This window comes from Coturnix japonica, chromosome Z, assembly GCF_001577835.2.
Source record: "Coturnix japonica isolate 7356 chromosome Z, Coturnix japonica 2.1, whole genome shotgun sequence".
Taxonomy (NCBI): Eukaryota; Metazoa; Chordata; class Aves; order Galliformes; family Phasianidae; genus Coturnix; species Coturnix japonica.
The window spans coordinates 21,930,292-21,948,636 of record NC_029547.1 but is presented as its reverse complement, the minus strand read 5'-3'; the positions used below and the strand labels follow the sequence as shown (position 1 = coordinate 21,948,636).

Genomic DNA, 18,345 nt, shown 5'->3' with positions numbered 1-18,345 from the left:
CCGTTCGCAGGGCGGTTGCCGTGGCGATGCGCGGGGTGACGCGTTGCGGGCCGGGCGTGCCGCCGTGCCGCCATTGGCTGCGCGATCGGGCGATGGCGGTGTCCGGCGCGTCGTGCCCCGGGTGTCCTTGCCCGGGGAGGAGCGGCCGGCTCAGTTCGCAGCGCGGCGGGAGTGAAGCAGGAAGGGCCTCGCTCTCGGCCGGGCGGTGAGCGGGGCAGGGCGGGAGGCTGGGTGGCGGAGCGCGCTGTGGGCTGGCGGGTAGGGCCGGGCGGCGGCCTGGAAATCGGCTGGTAGCGGCCGGGAGGTGCGGGGTGACCGGCGGGGAGGCGGCGGATGGAGGCCCGGCCGTGGGGCCCGCGTGGGAGCCGTGGCCTGGAGCAGAGCAAGGCCCCTGCACGGCATCGGGCCGCCCGCGGCTGCGGAGCGACGGCGGCGCTGAGTCAGCCCGCAGCTGGGAGCGGCGGCACGCAGCTCGTCCGCGGGGTGATGCTGCGGGATGATGCTGTGTCTGAAGCTGTGGGGCCGCAGCTGTTTCAGGAGGTGTCTGGGTTTGGGGTTTTTATTGTTCGTTTGGATTTCGTTTTTTGTTTTTCCCCTACTTTTCGTTTCGATTCCCGGAATGGTCTCCCTGAATCTTCTGATTAGACCACAGAAGGCATAGATAATACTATCTACACCATGTCCCTTATGAACCACCCATCTGAAATCTAACAAAACAAAAACGCTACAGATAAATTCCAGTTTCGAATGTAGATTGATGTCCTTCCCATCTCAAGCTAAAAGCGTGGCAATAAAAATGCTACCGCCAGGCTGAAGAACACACCCTGACTGTGTGCACTGTCCATTTTGTACTGCTGTCAGTGCTGCAGAATCGGTGTGGAAATGTCAGCTAAAGAAAGGAGATGTAATTGGTGCTGGTGGAGTATCGATGGAGGCTGTAAGCAGCTCTCAGGTGAGGAGCTGCTGCCGCTCAGTGCAGCCCAGGATCAGCAGTGTGTGGCAGCCAGGATGTCTCAGCAGTAATTAATCAGTTGAGAAACATCTGCTGATTAAAAAAAATATATTCCAGCTAATTATTTTTATAATCAAATAAATATGTCGTCCCCTGCTTGATTTTTATGAGGCCAATTTATGCTTACTGGGGCAGGAGTCCTGCTAGTTCTGCTTACAAGCACGAGAAGTAATATTTGAAGAAATACGTATATAATTGTTTTTTTTTTTTCTTTTTCCTGCCACACCTTTGGCGTGGAAGGGTAAAGAAAACACAGTGGTGCTGTTGATGCTTATATATGACCCTGAGGGCAGGATGTGTGACAAGCAGGATGATTTTGGCATCTTTAGGAGCACCAGGCAGATGGATTTGTCCATTTTTGTTAATTTTCTGCCGTGAATGACAGCTATGTTTATGGCGTTGATGCAGAAGGAAGAGTGGGAGGGATTCTGTCTTCCTCAAAGTCTGGTGTATAAATGGTTATTTTTGAGGCAACATAAAGGGATTTGTATCGGTTTTGGTCCAATAATGTGTAGAGCCCTCAATCCTCTATAGAAATCTCCTCTTCCATACTTCAGTATTTAAAAATACAAGTCAAACTACCATTTAAGTACCTGTGGGACTTTGGATGTATTTGCATAGTTAACATTCTTTGTGAGGTTTTAGAAGCCCTTGATTTTATGCAAGGAGAAAAGCGACATATTCATGTATTTAAGAGATGATTTTATAGCACTTTGTTTCTGTGCTATAAAACATGAGTAAACATCCCTGATGGACTTGAGGTCTAAAGGAACAGCACAGAGCAAACAAAAGAAGCAGATTTTGTAACTGATGGAGCATCCGTGTTCCTGTCATGTGAAGGGAAGCTGTGAGCAATGTTTGTTATCCGTTTGAAGCAAAGGGGATGGTGAAATGTATCAGTAACCTGGGAATTGGTTATGGGTATGGAGAACCGCTGCAGAACGCTGTAATCAAGAAGGATTTGTGTGTTTGAGGTGAAGAAAGGACGGTTTCAAATGGAATTAACTGAAATCACTGAAGAAAATAGAGAGGATAAAACCAGAGGGAGATAACGTTGAGGTACCCGCTCTTGAAATTTAGACTTGCATTGTTATATGAAATATTTTTTTGTTGCAGATTTGCCAGCTGTACGAACACAGTCTTGAAAATGTTGTCCAGGCTCTTTCGAATGCACGGCCTTTTTGTGGCCTCTCATCCATGGGAAGTCATTGTGGGAACAGTGACCCTTACCATCTGTATGATGTCCATGAAGATGTTCACTGGGAATGATAAGATCTGTGGCTGGAATTATGAGTGCCCAAAACTTGAAGAAGTAAGCATTTAAATTCATGTGTAATATTTACTGTTAATCAGTAAATTTGGAGTGCTTAGTAGAATAAGGTCAGGTTATAATGTCAGAGGGAAAATAAGTATGCTGGAACTTCTTTATTGCCTTCTTTCCTGTGCTCTATAGGGAAGCTGTATGCAGGTGTATGCGGTGGTGTGCTACCAAATGTTTTCATTAAATTTTGAGCACTTTTCCTAGGAGGAAAGGTTGAGGAAGCTGGGTCTGTTCAGCCCAGAGAAAAGAAGGTTCTGGGGGATCTCATCAGTGTATATGAATACTTGAGCAGAGTCAGGAGAGGATGAAACCAAGGCTCTGGGCTCAGTGGTGCACAAATGTGGTGGGCACAAATGGGAACACAGGAGGTTCCCTCTGAACACCAGGCAGCACTTCTGTGCTGTTGATGGAGCACTGGCACAGGCTGCCCAGAGGCTGTGGGTTCTCCTGCTTGGAGAGCTTTGGAAGCTGCCTGGGCCTGGGCACCCTGCTCTGAGTATCTCTGCTTGGTCATGGGCTGAGCCAGGTGGACCCAGAGCTACCTGCCAACATCAAGCACTCTGGGATTAAATCAGATTTTCCTTTGCACAATATCTAATAATCAAAGGCCTGTTATTAATGTTTTTTAAAATATTTAATTTTGGGGACAAAAAATAGTGATATCTATTTTTATCCCCTCCCTCACCCCAAATACTTCGTTTTTAGTGCAACTCCAAAATAGATTTTTGTTTTTTGTCATCATTATTAAAACTCAAATCAGGTTCCCCATTTAAAGCCTAATCAAACCCCTTTGTGTTCCATACAGGACGTTCTGAGCAGTGACATCATAATCCTGACAATTACACGCTGTATAGCAATCCTCTACATATATTTCCAGTTTCAGAACCTAAGGCAACTCGGGTCAAAGTACATTTTAGGTATTGTATCTGTTTTTGTATGTTATTTATGCATTTTAATCAGCATGTTGTTGTTTCTGTGAATCAGTAATTGATGTTAGAATGGTAGCATCTATATACGGCATATGCTTAGTGACAATATTTATTCTGATAACAAAAAAACAAAGTATAAGTTTTAAGATGTTCTGTGCAGGGTTATATTATACTGAAATTGTAGTTCTTAAAGTAAGTTTATTATGTGAAATTCTGAAAGTTAGTGCTGATAAGCAGGTTTTTAGTTTTGTTTTTCTAAAGATAATAAATGAGAAAGTTTATCACTTTTATTTCTCAAAGCCTTGCTTTGAGTACTGCAGAAAGTTTAGATTTCAGTATTGTTCTAGAGGCAGCATCCCCATCAGTCTGTACCTCAGCTGCTGTTCATGCAGTCCTTTATTTGCATGAAGGTTAATCTAGAGGTATAGGGCTCTTTTTGTTCGTTTTGATTTTGTTCTCACTCTCAATGTATGTGTCTGTATATATGCAATGTTTTTCCCTTTTTTTTTTTTTTCTTTTTAAAGGTATTGCTGGTCTCTTCACAATCTTCTCAAGTTTTGTTTTTAGTACCGTCGTGATTCACTTCTTGGACAAAGAACTGACAGGTTTAAAGTAAGCAGCAAATATGAGCTCTTGCATGTTTGTTTGTTTTTTTTCCTGTGCAATAAATTTTGCGTTTTATTTTTAACGTGTGTCCGTTTGCGTGTTTGTTTTTTCCCCAGTGAAGCTTTACCATTCTTCCTCCTTCTGATTGATCTTTCAAGAGCAAGTGCATTAGCCAAGTTTGCTCTCAGTTCCAATTCACAGGTCAGTATTATTGTTATTGCAATTAAGCTTTTGAGTCTAATGTTCACAGGCGAGATGTACCGGTGAATGTGATGTTAGTGGTACAGAGTAAAGATCAGACGCAGTCCAGATGCTATATTCTGTGGTGTTACAAGTGAATAATGATGCTGTACAATTAATATGTGACAATCATTTGAACTAGGTTAATTTTATGCCTGAATTTAAACAGCATTACTTATATTTCTGTTATTTCTGAAGTTATTTTATGGGAACGAAATTCTGTGTGTGGTAATTGAATGTGATAATTATGGTATATTTTGTATGTGTATATGTAAATGATAGTGATATAGTATATGTATTGTGCAATAATACATTATATATGTAAAATACATATGTATTATGCAATATAGTATATTAAGTAATATAATGTTTTACATCATAGATATGCAATATTACAGTGTTTGCAGATTATTATGTAACAATAGCAAGCATAGCCTTCATTAATTTTCAAGAAAGTTCTTCATAAAAATGTTTTTACCACATTAAAAGCTGCCCATTAAAGTTGTGGGGGCTTAGAACAGTGATAAACCATGTACGGAGAATTTAGAAATTAAATATTTCTGCTTTCTAAAGACTGTCAAAGCATAACAGTATATGGGAGACAGACAAAAATATATCAGAACACATTCTTAAATTGCTTAGTGCCTGCTTTATAATGCCTTATCACTGTAATACTTGACTTATTATCATGTTTTGTGTATTCCCTTTCTTTAGTTTCTGTCTTGGTTGTAACATTCAGAATTTTTTTCCTCTCAGGATGAGGTGAGAGAAAATATTTCACGTGGAATGGCAATTCTAGGTCCTACATTTACACTGGATGCACTTGTGGAATGTCTTGTGATTGGTGTTGGTACTATGTCAGGTGAGCAGTGAAGTCTAAGGATCTAAACCTTACCAGTTAAATAAATAAATAGCTGATGAGATATGAAGTGTTTCAAATAATAGGTGTTGGAGTTACTTCATCTCTATATTTGGGCATTTTGGGGGCAGGAGAGAGATGTGTGTTAATAAACTGTTTTTCTGTTTACATACGGGAAAAAAAACCTCTTTTTTCTTTACACTTTTGAATGATTTATACTGCCAGATCATTTATCTATATTGAGGGAGTTCTGTAATGCATTTGTGACATAACATAATTAACTTTTTCTGCATGCCATGCTTGTGAAAGTGCAGGTGGGGTGTGTATTACCTGAACCCTTAATTGGTCATTTTTTACAAGGGATTTCAATACATAATATGGCTTTGCTAAGATAAAGGGAGGAGTTTCAAACTTTCATTGTACAGTTTCGAAAGCTTAATAAACTGTAATTATAATTACTTATTTTTACACTTAAAAATTTTTGTGTAAATCCCATAACTACGTAGTGTGCTTAGAACAATCTGGTACAAAATGATAGGGTTTGTTGGGTTTTTTTTCATTCATCTAGGCTATTTTTTCTGTAATCTGTGGTTCAAAGTGTTCAAAGCCTGTTGCCTATTCAGAATAATGTAAAAATATATGTATATATATTTTTTTAACGTAGGAGTGCGACAGCTTGAGATAATGTGCTGCTTTGGCTGTATGTCTGTTCTTGCCAACTACTTCGTCTTCATGACCTTCTTTCCAGCTTGTGTGTCCTTGGTACTGGAGGTAAGACCCACTTAAAGAAAACATTAAACTTAGTGTTCAGACCCCCTGCTTCTTGTAGGCTGTTTCTTCACTCAGGTACATGCCAGCATATTTGTCTTCCTTTTGAAGTGAATAGAAGAGAATGGAAAAAGTTGCTGTAGCTCAGCTGATGGGCAGTATCTTGTTATTGCCACTCTAAATGAATCAAACTCAACAGTTCGAGTTCTAAAGCACTGCAAAAAAACACATAACTTTTGGTCAACTGCTTAGACCTTTGTCTATAAATTACTTTCTTTTTTTTTGTAAGTGATCAAATAAAAATACAGGGTTGATGTTCACTTGATTTTTCAAGTATTTACTAAATTAGACTTACTTTTCATTCATATATATATACATATATATTTTTAAATTTCTGCAGCTTTCTCGAGAGAGTCGTGAAGGTCGTCCTATATGGCAGCTGAGCCATTTTGCTCGTGTCCTGGAAGAAGAAGAAAATAAACCAAATCCTGTAACACAGAGGGTCAAAATGATTATGGTTTGTAGCTTATTTATTTATTTTCACCTGTCCTTATGCAATCAGTAAGGAATCCTTGCTGAATGAATAAATCTTTTGTGTTGTAAGGGCATTACTTTACCTTACCTTGGTCATTTTTAATAACGTCCCTTGTTTACACAGCCTCTGCATATACCATTTCTGTATAAAACAGCCTTTTCATGTGTACATTTGTTCAGCTTTTTCTGCTTATTACTTGAGCAAGAGGAAGGATGTGCAGGGATGTGCTCCAAGCTATAACAATAGGCCAATGAATGATGTAGATGAGGGGTCAGGAAAATCCTTTGCCTTTAGAGTTTTGAGGCATAGGAAACAAAATGTTTGGTCTTAGTAGATTAGATAACAAATTACAGTTGAAAAAATATTTGTTTTTTGCTTTGTGTTTTTTAATGCAGTCACTGGGTTTGGTTCTTGTTCATGCGCACAGTCGCTGGATAGCAGAGCCAGCTTCTCAGAATGGTACAGTAGAAAATGCAGTGGGATTAGATGAGAATGCACCAAAGAGAATTGAACCCAATGTTTCACTGTGGCAGTTCTACCTTTCTCGGTAAGTCACTTCACAGGAAAGACATGTATTTCATTGAATAGAGCGTGTTCTCCCATGCTGTCAAGCTGTTTGTTCTTAGGGTGCAATCTGTAGTAGAATTTCAAGGTGTATTTCATAAGAAATACTTCATTATTACACTATTCCTCCAATCTCATTGAAATATTAATAAGGTGATGAGCCAGCTGTACTAGATGTATCCTAACACCATTTCTTTCCACTAACTTTTCAGAGAACTGTGTAAAGTGTTTTTTGACTGCATTAGGAAAAATTATTTAGGCAGAGCTTATGACTGTTCACACCCAAATGTGAACAGAGATCCATATTGCTATTACTTTTCCTTCAGTTCATCTGAAGACTGAGCAGCTGTGGTTCTGTATTATTTATGAGAGCTTAGAACTGTATCATACAAGAGATTTTTGCCTCCCAGAAATTCAACTTCCCTCAGAGCTTTTATTATTTACAAAGGATGACAGTTATTTGATTCTTCCTACCTTATCTTGAGGAGTTGGGTGTTACATGAATTTGAAGTAGCAGTTGAATAGTGATTAATTTAACAGGCATTTAACTTCTTTTTAACTGTTTTTAAGATCTCGTAAACAGTGAATGAAATACACTGTGAGTAATACGTAGAATTAATGAGTAACTTCTCTAAAGTAGCATACTTGTACCTTGTTAGAAAATATGTTTTGACTAGCACATGCTATTTCACTTTCTAAAGGAAGTAGATATCAGAAGTTATAAACACACATATTGTGTATATCACATGTTTAAATTTACTTCTTGATTTCTTTGACTTTTTCAGAATGGCCAGTATGGATATAGAACAAGTAATCACTCTTGGCTTAGCCCTTCTCCTTGCTGTGAAATACATTTTCTTTGAACAAGCGGAGACCGAATCCACGCTTTCATTGAAGAATCCCATAACATCTCCTGTGATGGTCCAGAAAAAGGTCCCTGAGAATTGCTGCAGGAAACAATCTGGACTTTCGAAAGCCAGTCAGAAGACTAGCACAGTAGAAGAAGCTTTTGTTGCTAAAGATGGGAATGGTAAATTTTAGCATCTTAGTCTGAAATCTGTTCTGAACATTTGCAACAAGTAGTGAAATCTGTGTTAGCGTTTGTTCTTGGAAATCAATCATAAGATTTTTGTTAAACCAAAGTTCATTTCATTTGTCTTTATGCAGCTGAAGTCATAAAGCCTGTGTTAGCAGAGTCATCAAACAAAGCTACATTTGTTGTTGGCAGCTGTAATCCTGCAGAAACTTCGTCAGTTCTTAATAAAAAAGAGGAAGAGATTGAGTTACCTAAAGAACCACGTTCTATTGAGGAATGTGTTCGTATACTTGGAAGTACAGAGGTATGGAAAAACAAGTTACTTTTCCTTTATTTTTTTTCTTTTAGCCTCTGTGACAAAATCTGATGTAAGAATAGCAGTTTGTTTTCTAGCTTTTAAATGATCCTAATGATTATAATGTCAGCTAACTGTGGCATTAATAACTAGCAGGGGGAAGGAAAAAAACAAAACCCTTTCAGAAGTCATTTCTGCTGCAGTAAATTTCCATGGGAAGAGAAAATGAGATGGGAAAACCAGATAGGTGTGCTTGTTTTGAATCTGTAAACAAAACATTTTCTATTAAGATTCTCTCTCTATCCCTAAGATGGAACCAGGAGGGAAGAGGCAGCTTCATTATTCATGATATATTGTGTGCTTTAAGCTTCTTTATTTGCTCAACTTGGTGCCTGAGTAAAAACCTTTACGTTAGGCTAGGATGTGCAGTTTGTTCCTTTAGACGGGATATGATGTCAAAGTAAAGTTACACTCTTTCATTTGGAGGTGTTTGAAAGTATTTTCACTAGCAAAACTGTATTTCCCCATTCTCTTACATTTGCAGAAGGGAGCAAAATTCCTTACTGATGCTGAAGTGATCAGCTTAGTTAATGCAAAGCATATTCCTGCATACAAACTGGAAACCCTGATGGAAACTCAGGAGCGAGGAGTGTCCATTCGCAGACAAATGTTATCCCAGAAACTGCCTGAACCCTCATCTTTGGAATATCTTCCTTATAGGAATTACAATTATTCTTTGGTAAGTAGAAGGCAGACAACTGAAACCATTTTCAAAATCTATGAAACATGTGTTCAAAGTGATGCATGTTAACTAACAGTGAGCTTGGTCAAAACAAATGATTTAAAAATATGTGTATGCACCAACATTTCCTTGATGTTTTTCAGTCCAGAGAGGTGTGTTAGTTTTGTAGCTTAGCCTAAAACTATTTCCAAGATATGCAGTTACTTTATGTCAAAAATGCATAATTACAGCAATACTGAGCATGAGTTCAGCTGAGTAAAATATTACCTTGAGACTAAGTTACAGTGGAAGCTTATTTTAAATTAATTTAACAGCAGTTAAAGTTTAAGCAGCATTTAAGTCATGGTTAGATAAATCTTTCACATACTTGATTTTAACGGTGTTAGCTATTGATATCTATAGCTTTAACTTTATGTGCTGGGAATTGTTTGCTTTATTGGTAGGGTCATAGGTTGTTATCTAAGATACCTTGTAATCACATGTATAGTATGCAGCATGCTGCCATACCACTCCATGTGTAAATTTAATTATAACCCTATGTATTATTTTTGCAAGGTTTTAGGAGCTTGCTGTGAAAACGTGATTGGATATATGCCTATTCCTGTAGGCGTAGCGGGACCACTGTATCTGGATAACAAAGAGTTTCAGGTTCCAATGGCAACAACAGAGGGATGTCTTGTAGCAAGCACAAATAGAGGATGTAGAGCAATATGTGTAAGTACTATACAACAAGCTTGAAGACTTACTATAATATAAAATGTGTTTGAGGGATGATACAAAGCATAAATAACAAATAAAATTCATTATCAGCAATCTTAGGTTGTTTCCTTTCTGCTTTCATTTTTAGCTTGGCGGAGGAGCAAGGAGCCGCATTCTAGCAGATGGGATGACTCGAGGACCTGTGGTAAGGCTGCCCTCTGCTTGCCGGGCTGCAGAAGTCAAAGCTTGGCTTGAAAGCTCTGAAGGCTTTAAAATAGTGAAAGAAGCTTTTGACAGCACAAGTAGGTGAGTATGATGGTTATTGTGGCCTTATTTCCTAATATAAGACATTAGTGGACAGCAGAAAGCTCCTAATATGTGCATGCTGCAGTGCAAGAAATTGCATTTTCATCTTGGCTGTCCCATGTCATATGAATGTAAGAAAATGAAAGCAAAACTGGCTATAAGGCAAGGCTAGTGATATGTGTTTTGTGATGATAAGTAGTAAACGGTTGAATAACAGCAGCAAGTATCCATGCATCGCCTGTTACTTAATGCATTACTTATATTTGTTTAAGCATTTTAAAGTAAACATTAAAACTCATCTGTGTTCTTAGCAGCACTGTACTGTAAGTAATTTCAAACTTGGAATCTGGCCTCTTTGGGATCCTTGTTAGTACAGAGTTTGCAGAGAATACAGCACCAACTAAAGATAGATAATAAATGTTTAAAAATATAAAACTATATTAAGTTTCAAGCCCAGAAAATTCTTCACAGACTGATGATTACATGCTAATTTTAGGAGGATTTAGAGAGATATTTACTTACCAGTTATGTTTATTCTGATCTTACAATTGTCCACAAGGATATGCATACACTGGTGAGAATCAGCTCATGCGATTTTTAAATGCTCATTATATTATCTTGCAGATTTGCCCGCCTACAAAAACTTCTCATCAGCTTGGCTGGTCGGAACCTTTATATTCGTTTTCAGTCCAAAACAGGGGATGCGATGGGAATGAATATGATTTCAAAAGTAAGGCTCAGTTCGTATAAATCTTCATAATAAATGTGTATTTATTTTAAAAATAATTAGAATTAAAACAGTTGTATCCTACTAATATGTGAAAACAGAAAGAAATACAAGATGCATGGCTTTTTGCAGTGCAATTAAATAAGAACATGGCTTGAACTCAGAGAACATAAACAAGAATACAGTGAAAACAGTGAAAGAAAAAAACATTAGAGTAACTTCAGTTCTACTTTTTTGTTAAAAATAGGGTATTCTGGATAATACAGAATTTAACTGCGTGCTCTGCTGTGTTAGGCCAAAGATTTTATCCAGTAGTAATTAATGTGTGACTGTTTATCATGTTTGTAAGTAAAGAATGATGGATCTGGTGAGTGGCAGAAGGGCAGCATAATTTTTAAAAATTTTTCTGTTTTTCATGTGTGAAAACTGTAGAAATGGTTTGTAGTTTAATTCAGCAGGCAGCTAAACACCACACAGCCACCTGCTCACCCCCCTCCTCACAGTGGAAGGGGAGGAAAAAAAGCCTCACAGATAGAGGTAGAAACTAATTTACTAAGGCAGAAAAGGGAGAAATAATAGCGACTATGAAAATGCATTTATATTTGCAAAGCAAGTGATGTACAACACAATGGCTCACCACCACAACAGCTGATTGATGCCAAGCCCTGAGCAGCAACTGTCTTCTGGCTTCCCAAATGAATTCCCTGCACGTCTGTCACTTTGATTATATGATTTAGTTTGTGTTGAATCTTCAGTATAGCAAATGTTAGCCTAGAATGTCTCCAGAGAATCATTAAGCATTGACAAGGAATCAGTGCTGTTTATTAAATACTTCTGTGTAATTCCTAGTACATTACAGAAAGGATGGTGATCATGCTACCATTTGTGCCTGTGTAAGATTCTTCCTGGGAATCTCTCATTTTTTCATCTGTAATTAGTGATCTGACAAGGCTTGATCCAGTTGTGCTGTTGTACTGTCCTTAAGTAGCTTACTTTTACTTTACAACCATAATTGATACGTCAGCCATTAATGGTATCTTCTTTTGTTTTAACAGGGTACTGAAAAAGCACTGGCAAGGTTGAATGAAGAGTTTCCTGATCTCCAGGTTATAGCTATCAGCGGTAACTACTGTACGGACAAAAAGCCTGCTGCTATAAATTGGATAGAGGGAAGAGGGAAGTCTGTTGTCTGTGAAGCAGTCATTCCAGCCAAGGTTGTTAAAGAAGTAAGTGTCTGCTTTATTGTAATCTGTTCATAAAAATATATGCATTTTATGTAGTTAAATCATAAATACTGTTAGCTTTGCTCCATGTAGGGATGATTCCTACAAGTATTTTTATACTAACACTGTACCATTTATTGCTTTTCCTGCGAACCTCTTAACGGTGTATATATATTTTTTGCTTTCACTGTCTTTTCTAAGATTATAAATGTTATATACTTAATGATGAATGTCTACTTGAAGGCATTTGGATTTTTACTCTTTTCCTTTTGAAGATTATGCCAGAACTTGATATCTTTTAAAATGAAATCAGTAATTTTGGTCATTTTCACTTATTTCCTATCTCTTGCACAAACTTGGCATTCTCTTTGAAGTCTAGATGCTCCTGTAGTGACTACAGGGAGCACTGATAATTAAGAGGTTTCACTTAATTCCAAAGCTGCCTTAGCTTCTTGTCTGATGAAGGGGAGCCTTTATAAACAGTGCCCGTCCTAGCTTCTATCACAGACTCACCAGTGGAAGTCCCCAGAGTGGCTACACCTCTTGTGAGGAACTGCCTCTTTTGATGATTTAATTTGACGATGGGAACAGAGTTAGACACAGTGCTCAAATGTGCATGGTCTGATTCTATCTTTTGGTTTGGCTTTGTATTTTCATCACTGTTAAGCACTTAGTGCATATCTGGAAAAAAACTTACGAACGTGAAATAGAGTATTTCTTCACCTGCTAAAGGAATGGCGTATCACTTTCTTCAGGTCCTGAAGACAACTACGGAAGATATAGTTGAAGTGAACATAAACAAAAACCTGGTGGGCTCTGCTATGGCTGGTAGCGTAGGTGGCTACAATGCACACGCTGCAAACATCGTTACAGCTATCTACATTGCCTGTGGTCAGGTAAGTTTGTTTTACACCAAACCAGCTTTTCTATAGTTTGTAATCCTTAAACGAGCACTTCTTTGAGCGTGTTTGTGGGTGGTTTTTTTTTGTTCTTTTTTTTATTATTATTTTATTTTTCCTTTTCTCCTTCTTGACCTAAAGGATGCTGCGCAGAATGTGGGCAGCTCCAACTGCATCACTCTGATGGAGCGTACTGGCTCCACCAATGAAGACCTGTATATCAGCTGTACAATGCCATCTATAGAAATAGGGACTGTTGGAGGAGGCACCAACCTGCTACCACAACAAGCCTGTTTGCAGGTACGAAGCAGAGAGTTTGCAGCAAATCATTTTCTTAGATAGAAGCCTGCTTTTATAGTGTGTCGTTGTTGGAATGATCCTCTTGAAACCTGTCAGGTTTGACATGAAAATATTAGATTTATTTGATCAATTATTTTCATTTATTTAACTTTTAAAGCTTAAAATTAATACTCAAGAGATTTAAGGCTACTTGATTGGGTATAATATTAAAATCTACTGTAGATTTACTTAGTTTTTGTAGTATAACATTGCATGTTTTGCCCTGTAGATGTTAGGGGTTCAAGGTGCAAGTCAAGACAACCCTGGTGAAAACGCCCGCCAGCTTGCTAAAATCGTGTGTGCTACGGTGATGGCCGGGGAGTTATCGCTAATGGCAGCTCTTGCAGCTGGGCATCTAGTCAAAAGCCACATGATCCACAACAGGTAAGAAGTACAGAACTTCGTACCTTTCTCTGCTGTTTTGCCCTTTTTTCCAAGCGTACAAAATTCAGTAACAATTACATTAGTAATATAAAACAAAGAGTGTATTGTTTTATCTTACTGTTTTTTTATGTTTTTATCAGGTCGAAAATAAACCTACAAGATCTTCAAGGAACCTGCACTAAGAAGGCGGCTTGAATACTACAGCTTTCAAATGAAGCAACTGACTTAGGAGTAAAGGGGGAAAAAATAATATAATCTGTGAAGCTTAGAATGAAAATCACCTTCAAGTCACTGATTTCTATGGACAATAATCTGAGAGTTAATGGACTTGTGTGAGACTACTTATGCCTCTTATGTTCTTCAATGATTAGAGATGACTTCTTTCATGAAGTGATGTCAGCTGTCTTAAATATAGTTTTGGAATTCTTACTCTTAAGCATCATTTTCTGAATGGCCAGTCACATGTTTCTACAGGTTGAGGTTATTTTGACATGTAAACTGGTAATTACGAAGGTGAAATACAATATGGATGTTGTACAGTTGTTTTTTGTTGTTGCTTTATTTCTTGATGGGGAGGGGGAGTGTTGACTGGTTGTTTTTTATTTGTCTAACCTTGGCTTTAATGCATTGGTCCTTCTGTAGTGATGGCAAACCTAATTGTTTTCCATGAATTCCCAGTTTTGATTTTGCTGAAATGTTAAAGTTAGATCTTACGCTTTGAGACAGTTGTTATCAACTCACGTTAGCACCATAGAAACCCCTGTCTACTTATAGTACTTAATTTTCTGCAGCTAAGCAACATTTAGTGTTTATCTTCACAATTTAGACTATTACTTAAAGAAGAACTTGTGACCTGCAGAGTGCTGAACTGTTGATCTATAGTTTGTGCTGAAGTAGGAAAAAACAACAGTGTCTTAACTGTTCTGTCATTTAGTTCAGGTTCAAAAAAAAAAACCCAACGATTTTAATACTGATTTCTTGTCAGACAGCTTGTTAATTCAAACAGACGCGGTTTCCTGTACGTTTTGGATAGGAGTGCTGCATTCAAACAAGAATCAGTAACAGATGTTTACATTTCTTTTAAAAGAAGTCTCTCAAGGCACGGTGTGTTGGCATATTACAAACTATCTTTTGTTCTCGGTGTTTGACACTTATTCCCCAGGAAGAGGTGTGAATCTACTGCTTACACTGAGATAAATGAAGTCAGAAAATCACACTGTTCTGTAATACTACAGGGTTGGGGTTGTTTTGTTTTTTGTTTTATTTTATTTTTTGCTTTAATTCCTTTTAAACTTTTTTGAGGGGGAATATTTATTTTAAGATTTTTTTTTTTTAATGGAATGTACTAATTAAGGGAATTCAGTGAAATGTCATGTTAATGCAACAGATTTTGTATTAAAATTCTGTACTTGGACCAGTGAAGCAGTCTCAGGTGTTCTTAATGTAATATAGAAAACACAGGCGTGTTCTGGTTTGATTCACCTTCTGGAAGGTTGCTGTCAGCATCACCCTGTCCAGCTGATCATGGGAGGAGAACTGTTCATGTGCTTGATGATCTTCTTAGGGGGCAGAGGTGGTGGCAGATCAGTGGTTTGGCCTAGATGTGTTCGCTACAGGAATGTGGTGGAGCTTTTAAACGGGTGTCTAGCAGAGGTGCTCTTTAAAATTCAGCTTCAATGTAAGTCATATGGGTTGTCTTGTAGTGCATCACCAAATCAACATTATTGTAATGAGCTCACAAAGCTGCTGTGCAAGCATGAAGACGTACTACATGCTAGATATGCTACGACAGCATGCAAATACCATGGATGCACATCTTCCTGGAGTATTGTTAATAGCTGTCACTTTATTTGAGGAAGATCTACTTTATTTCTGTGTTCACTCAGTGAGCTTATTTAAAGTAACGCTGTACTGACAATAAACAGTGGCTCAACGTTCATTATGATGGATTTAACTGGCTGTAGAATTAACATTTTGTATTATGACTAAGTCGTGTACATTTTGGTACAGAACTTCTTTTTCAGTTTGAGTAAAATAATCCTAGATTTACTGGCTTAATTGTGATACTTTCAGATTACCTCATGATGCAGTGAAATAACCTAGCAAACAAAAGGTTAAGGAAAACTGTCCAGCATACAGTGCAGTATTAAAGACTGAAGTGGGTCTGTGATACCAGCACTTCTCACCTGGTATTGCAGAAGCCGTTACATTAAAAAAATCCCTTTACAAGTACATCAAAGTAAGAGGAGAACCAAGGAAAATGCCCAACCTTTACTTGATGCAGCGGGGAACGTGATCACTGAGGAGAAGGCTGGGATTCTCTGAGGAGGAGAAGGCTGAGTTCCTCGATGCCTTCTTTACATCTGCCTTTAAGGGGCAGTGCTGTGTGCTTGGGGATGAATAACTGGATGTCTGTGAGGAGGAAAGGGAGCTGGTCGATGTTCGGCTGCTCCTCACCGCCAGGCCGCACTGTGGCGCCCGCCTCCTCCTTCAGGCCTTGCCTTTCTTCCCGCCGCCATCTTTACCACAGCCGCCAAGATGGAGGCGCCTCCCGTCACCATGATGCCCGTTACGGGCGGCACTATTAACATGATGGAGTACCTGCTGCAAGGTATGGCCGGCACACAGGGGCTGTACACGGGGCTCGGCCGCAGCGTGGGGCCGAGGCGGGCGGCGAAGGGGAGGTACCTCCCCGCGGAGGCCCCTTCGCCGCCTGCCTCGGCCCCGCGCTGCGGCGGGGAAGGGGCCATCGTCTGAGCCGTGTGTGTCCACCACAGGGAGCGTCCTGGACCAGAGCCTGGAGAGCCTGCTGCACCGCCTGCGTGGGCTGTGCGACAACATGGAGCCGGAGACCTTCCTGGACCACGAGATGGTGTTCCTGCTCAAGGGGCAGCAGGCCAGCCCCTTCGTGCTGCGTGCCCGGCGATCCATGGATAAAAGCGGCATGCCATGGCACCTGAGGTACCTGGGGCAGCCGGAGATCGGAGATAAAAACCGACACGCTTTAGTGCGAAATTGTGTGGACATCGCCACCTCGGACAACCTGACGGATTTCCTGGTGGAGATGGGGTTCCGTATGGATCACGAGTTCGTGGCTAAGGGACACGTGTTCCGAAAGGGGATCATGAAGATTGTGGTGTATAAGATCTTCCGTATCTTGATGCCTGGTAACACGGACAGCATCGAGCCGCTTTCCCTCTCCTACCTTGTAGAGCTTAATGTTGTGGCACCAGCCGGACAGGATATGGTTTCTGATGATATGAGGAACTTTGCAGAGCAGCTGAAGCCTTTAGTACACCTGGAAAAAATTGACCCTAAGAGGTTAATGTGATGAAAACTGGCTTGACTATCATAGCATTGCTGTAGCCAGAAGTGAGTGCAGGGACTGGTTGGAGTCCTATGCACACAGAACTTTTGTTCAGGGCTCCACTGCTTCCTCTCTGTGCTGGAGCAGTAAGCAGTATTAAGGTGCAACACTTATAAATAGAGATATTGACTTTATGTTGTTGGGGAGCAAGGGGTAAAAGGCTTTGATGTATTGGTTTTGTTTTTGTTTGATGCTCAGCCAGCATTTGGTATTTGGTTATGCAGGTTACATATATGCATAAGAGCAGAATGTATGTAATTCCCAGAGATGGAAGAGAATAAAAGTCTGTTTAGTGCATTATTCATTGGATAGTCGGTCCCTGATGTCTGAAAGGAGTAGTTGCAGGAATTGCTTAGTTTTAGATTTGAAAGACCTGAAAGATTCCCTCCTAGCAAATCCAGACTGGGAGCTGTTTGTTATTGGAAGCAGCTTTGTTGTTAGTGTAGAACAGGAAGCTCTGGGTCTGCAATTATAACCTGGGGGGAAGAAACAGAATTAAGACCCTTCACAGCCAATATGTTGGCTCAGAAAGTTGAGCCCAGTGCCCCCGAATGTGCCTGTAGAGAGTCAGGTGGATGGGGCCAGGCTTTGACTGTTGTTGCCCAGTGTTGGGACACAGGAAGGTCCATCTCAAAGTGAGGAATTACTGCTTCATTTGGGGGTGACGTGGAGCAGGCTGCACAGAGAGGCTCCTTCCTGCTTACAGCCACTTCCATCAGCCCAGCACGATGCATTAGTTTCACAAAAGCAAGGTCAGGCATCCCACTATTTCTGTGTTTTTGTGCTCTTTGTATGTTTTATTAAAAATATATCTTCAAAAATACCCGTCAGCTATTTGCATTAATTTTGTATTTTCTTTGCAATTCTTTTTCACTCAATACAAGCCAGTATTTTGGGCAAACATGAAGTAGTCTTCATTTCTCAAGATCATTATGGAAACGTACAACCACGCTGCCTTTTACTAAAACACACCAATTGCTGTCAGTCGCTGTCATGCTTTAACAGCACGAATGTTGCTGTATCTCCAGCACTCCTCAGCCCTGGGTCTCCATTCTCCCCACACACTCTCCCCTAATGTTGTTATTTCTGTACAAATGAACACAGAAGCTGAAGTACAACTTTGGAAGCACTCTATATTGTCTAACATGCTTCTGATATGCGAGTGCAGGGTGAGACGTTTCACACATCAACAGCTTATGTGGATATTCCAGCTTTCACTTCAGCAACCTCGGTAACACAGTCAAGCTGCTTTCTGCTAAGTGCTTTACATACACTGTAGTGTATGTGTATGAAGCGGCATACAGCTTCAGACACAACCCAAGGGCTGGGTACGGCAGAAGATACTGAAATAAGTCTCCTTAAACACTAGAAAGAACAACAAAACAGGGTTTTTTTTTTTCTTCATAATTTTTAATACTTTTCAACTTTAAATACCGGTTTTAAATTTGTGATTGTAACATAGAAGAGCCAACTTTTTGTAATTTTTAAAACTTA

The 18,345-nt window shown here is 39.7% G+C and overlaps 2 protein-coding genes and 1 long non-coding RNA gene across 3 annotated transcripts; 2 read left to right on the top strand and 1 right to left on the bottom strand.

The window, feature by feature from the left end:
• Positions 1–29: 29 nt before the first annotated feature.
• On the top strand, positions 30–14,906 carry HMGCR (3-hydroxy-3-methylglutaryl-CoA reductase). Its single transcript, XM_015848810.1, has 20 exons — positions 30–205; positions 2,129–2,324; positions 3,139–3,250; positions 3,787–3,874; positions 3,985–4,069; positions 4,865–4,970; positions 5,632–5,738; positions 6,136–6,252; positions 6,666–6,817; positions 7,620–7,864; positions 8,002–8,174; positions 8,710–8,904; positions 9,463–9,621; positions 9,755–9,912; positions 10,537–10,642; positions 11,695–11,865; positions 12,618–12,758; positions 12,903–13,061; positions 13,330–13,484; positions 13,625–14,906. Exons 1-20 carry the CDS (start codon positions 93–95, stop codon positions 13,677–13,679), a joined length of 2,793 nt encoding a protein of 930 aa, XP_015704296.1. The 5' UTR covers positions 30–92; the 3' UTR covers positions 13,680–14,906.
• LOC116652495 lies at positions 10,603–15,865 on the bottom strand. Its single transcript, XR_004305584.1, has 2 exons — positions 15,754–15,865; positions 10,603–13,150 (listed from the first exon to the last, which is right to left on the bottom strand). It is a non-coding gene; the product is annotated as an uncharacterized LOC116652495 (long non-coding RNA).
• A 44-nt stretch (positions 15,866–15,909) lies between these two features.
• MED18 (mediator complex subunit 18) lies at positions 15,910–17,674 on the top strand. Its single transcript, XM_015848829.2, has 2 exons — positions 15,910–16,095; positions 16,262–17,674. Exons 1-2 carry the CDS (start codon positions 16,023–16,025, stop codon positions 16,813–16,815), a joined length of 627 nt encoding a protein of 208 aa, XP_015704315.1. The 5' UTR covers positions 15,910–16,022; the 3' UTR covers positions 16,816–17,674.
• The last annotated feature ends 671 nt before the right edge of the window (positions 17,675–18,345 follow it).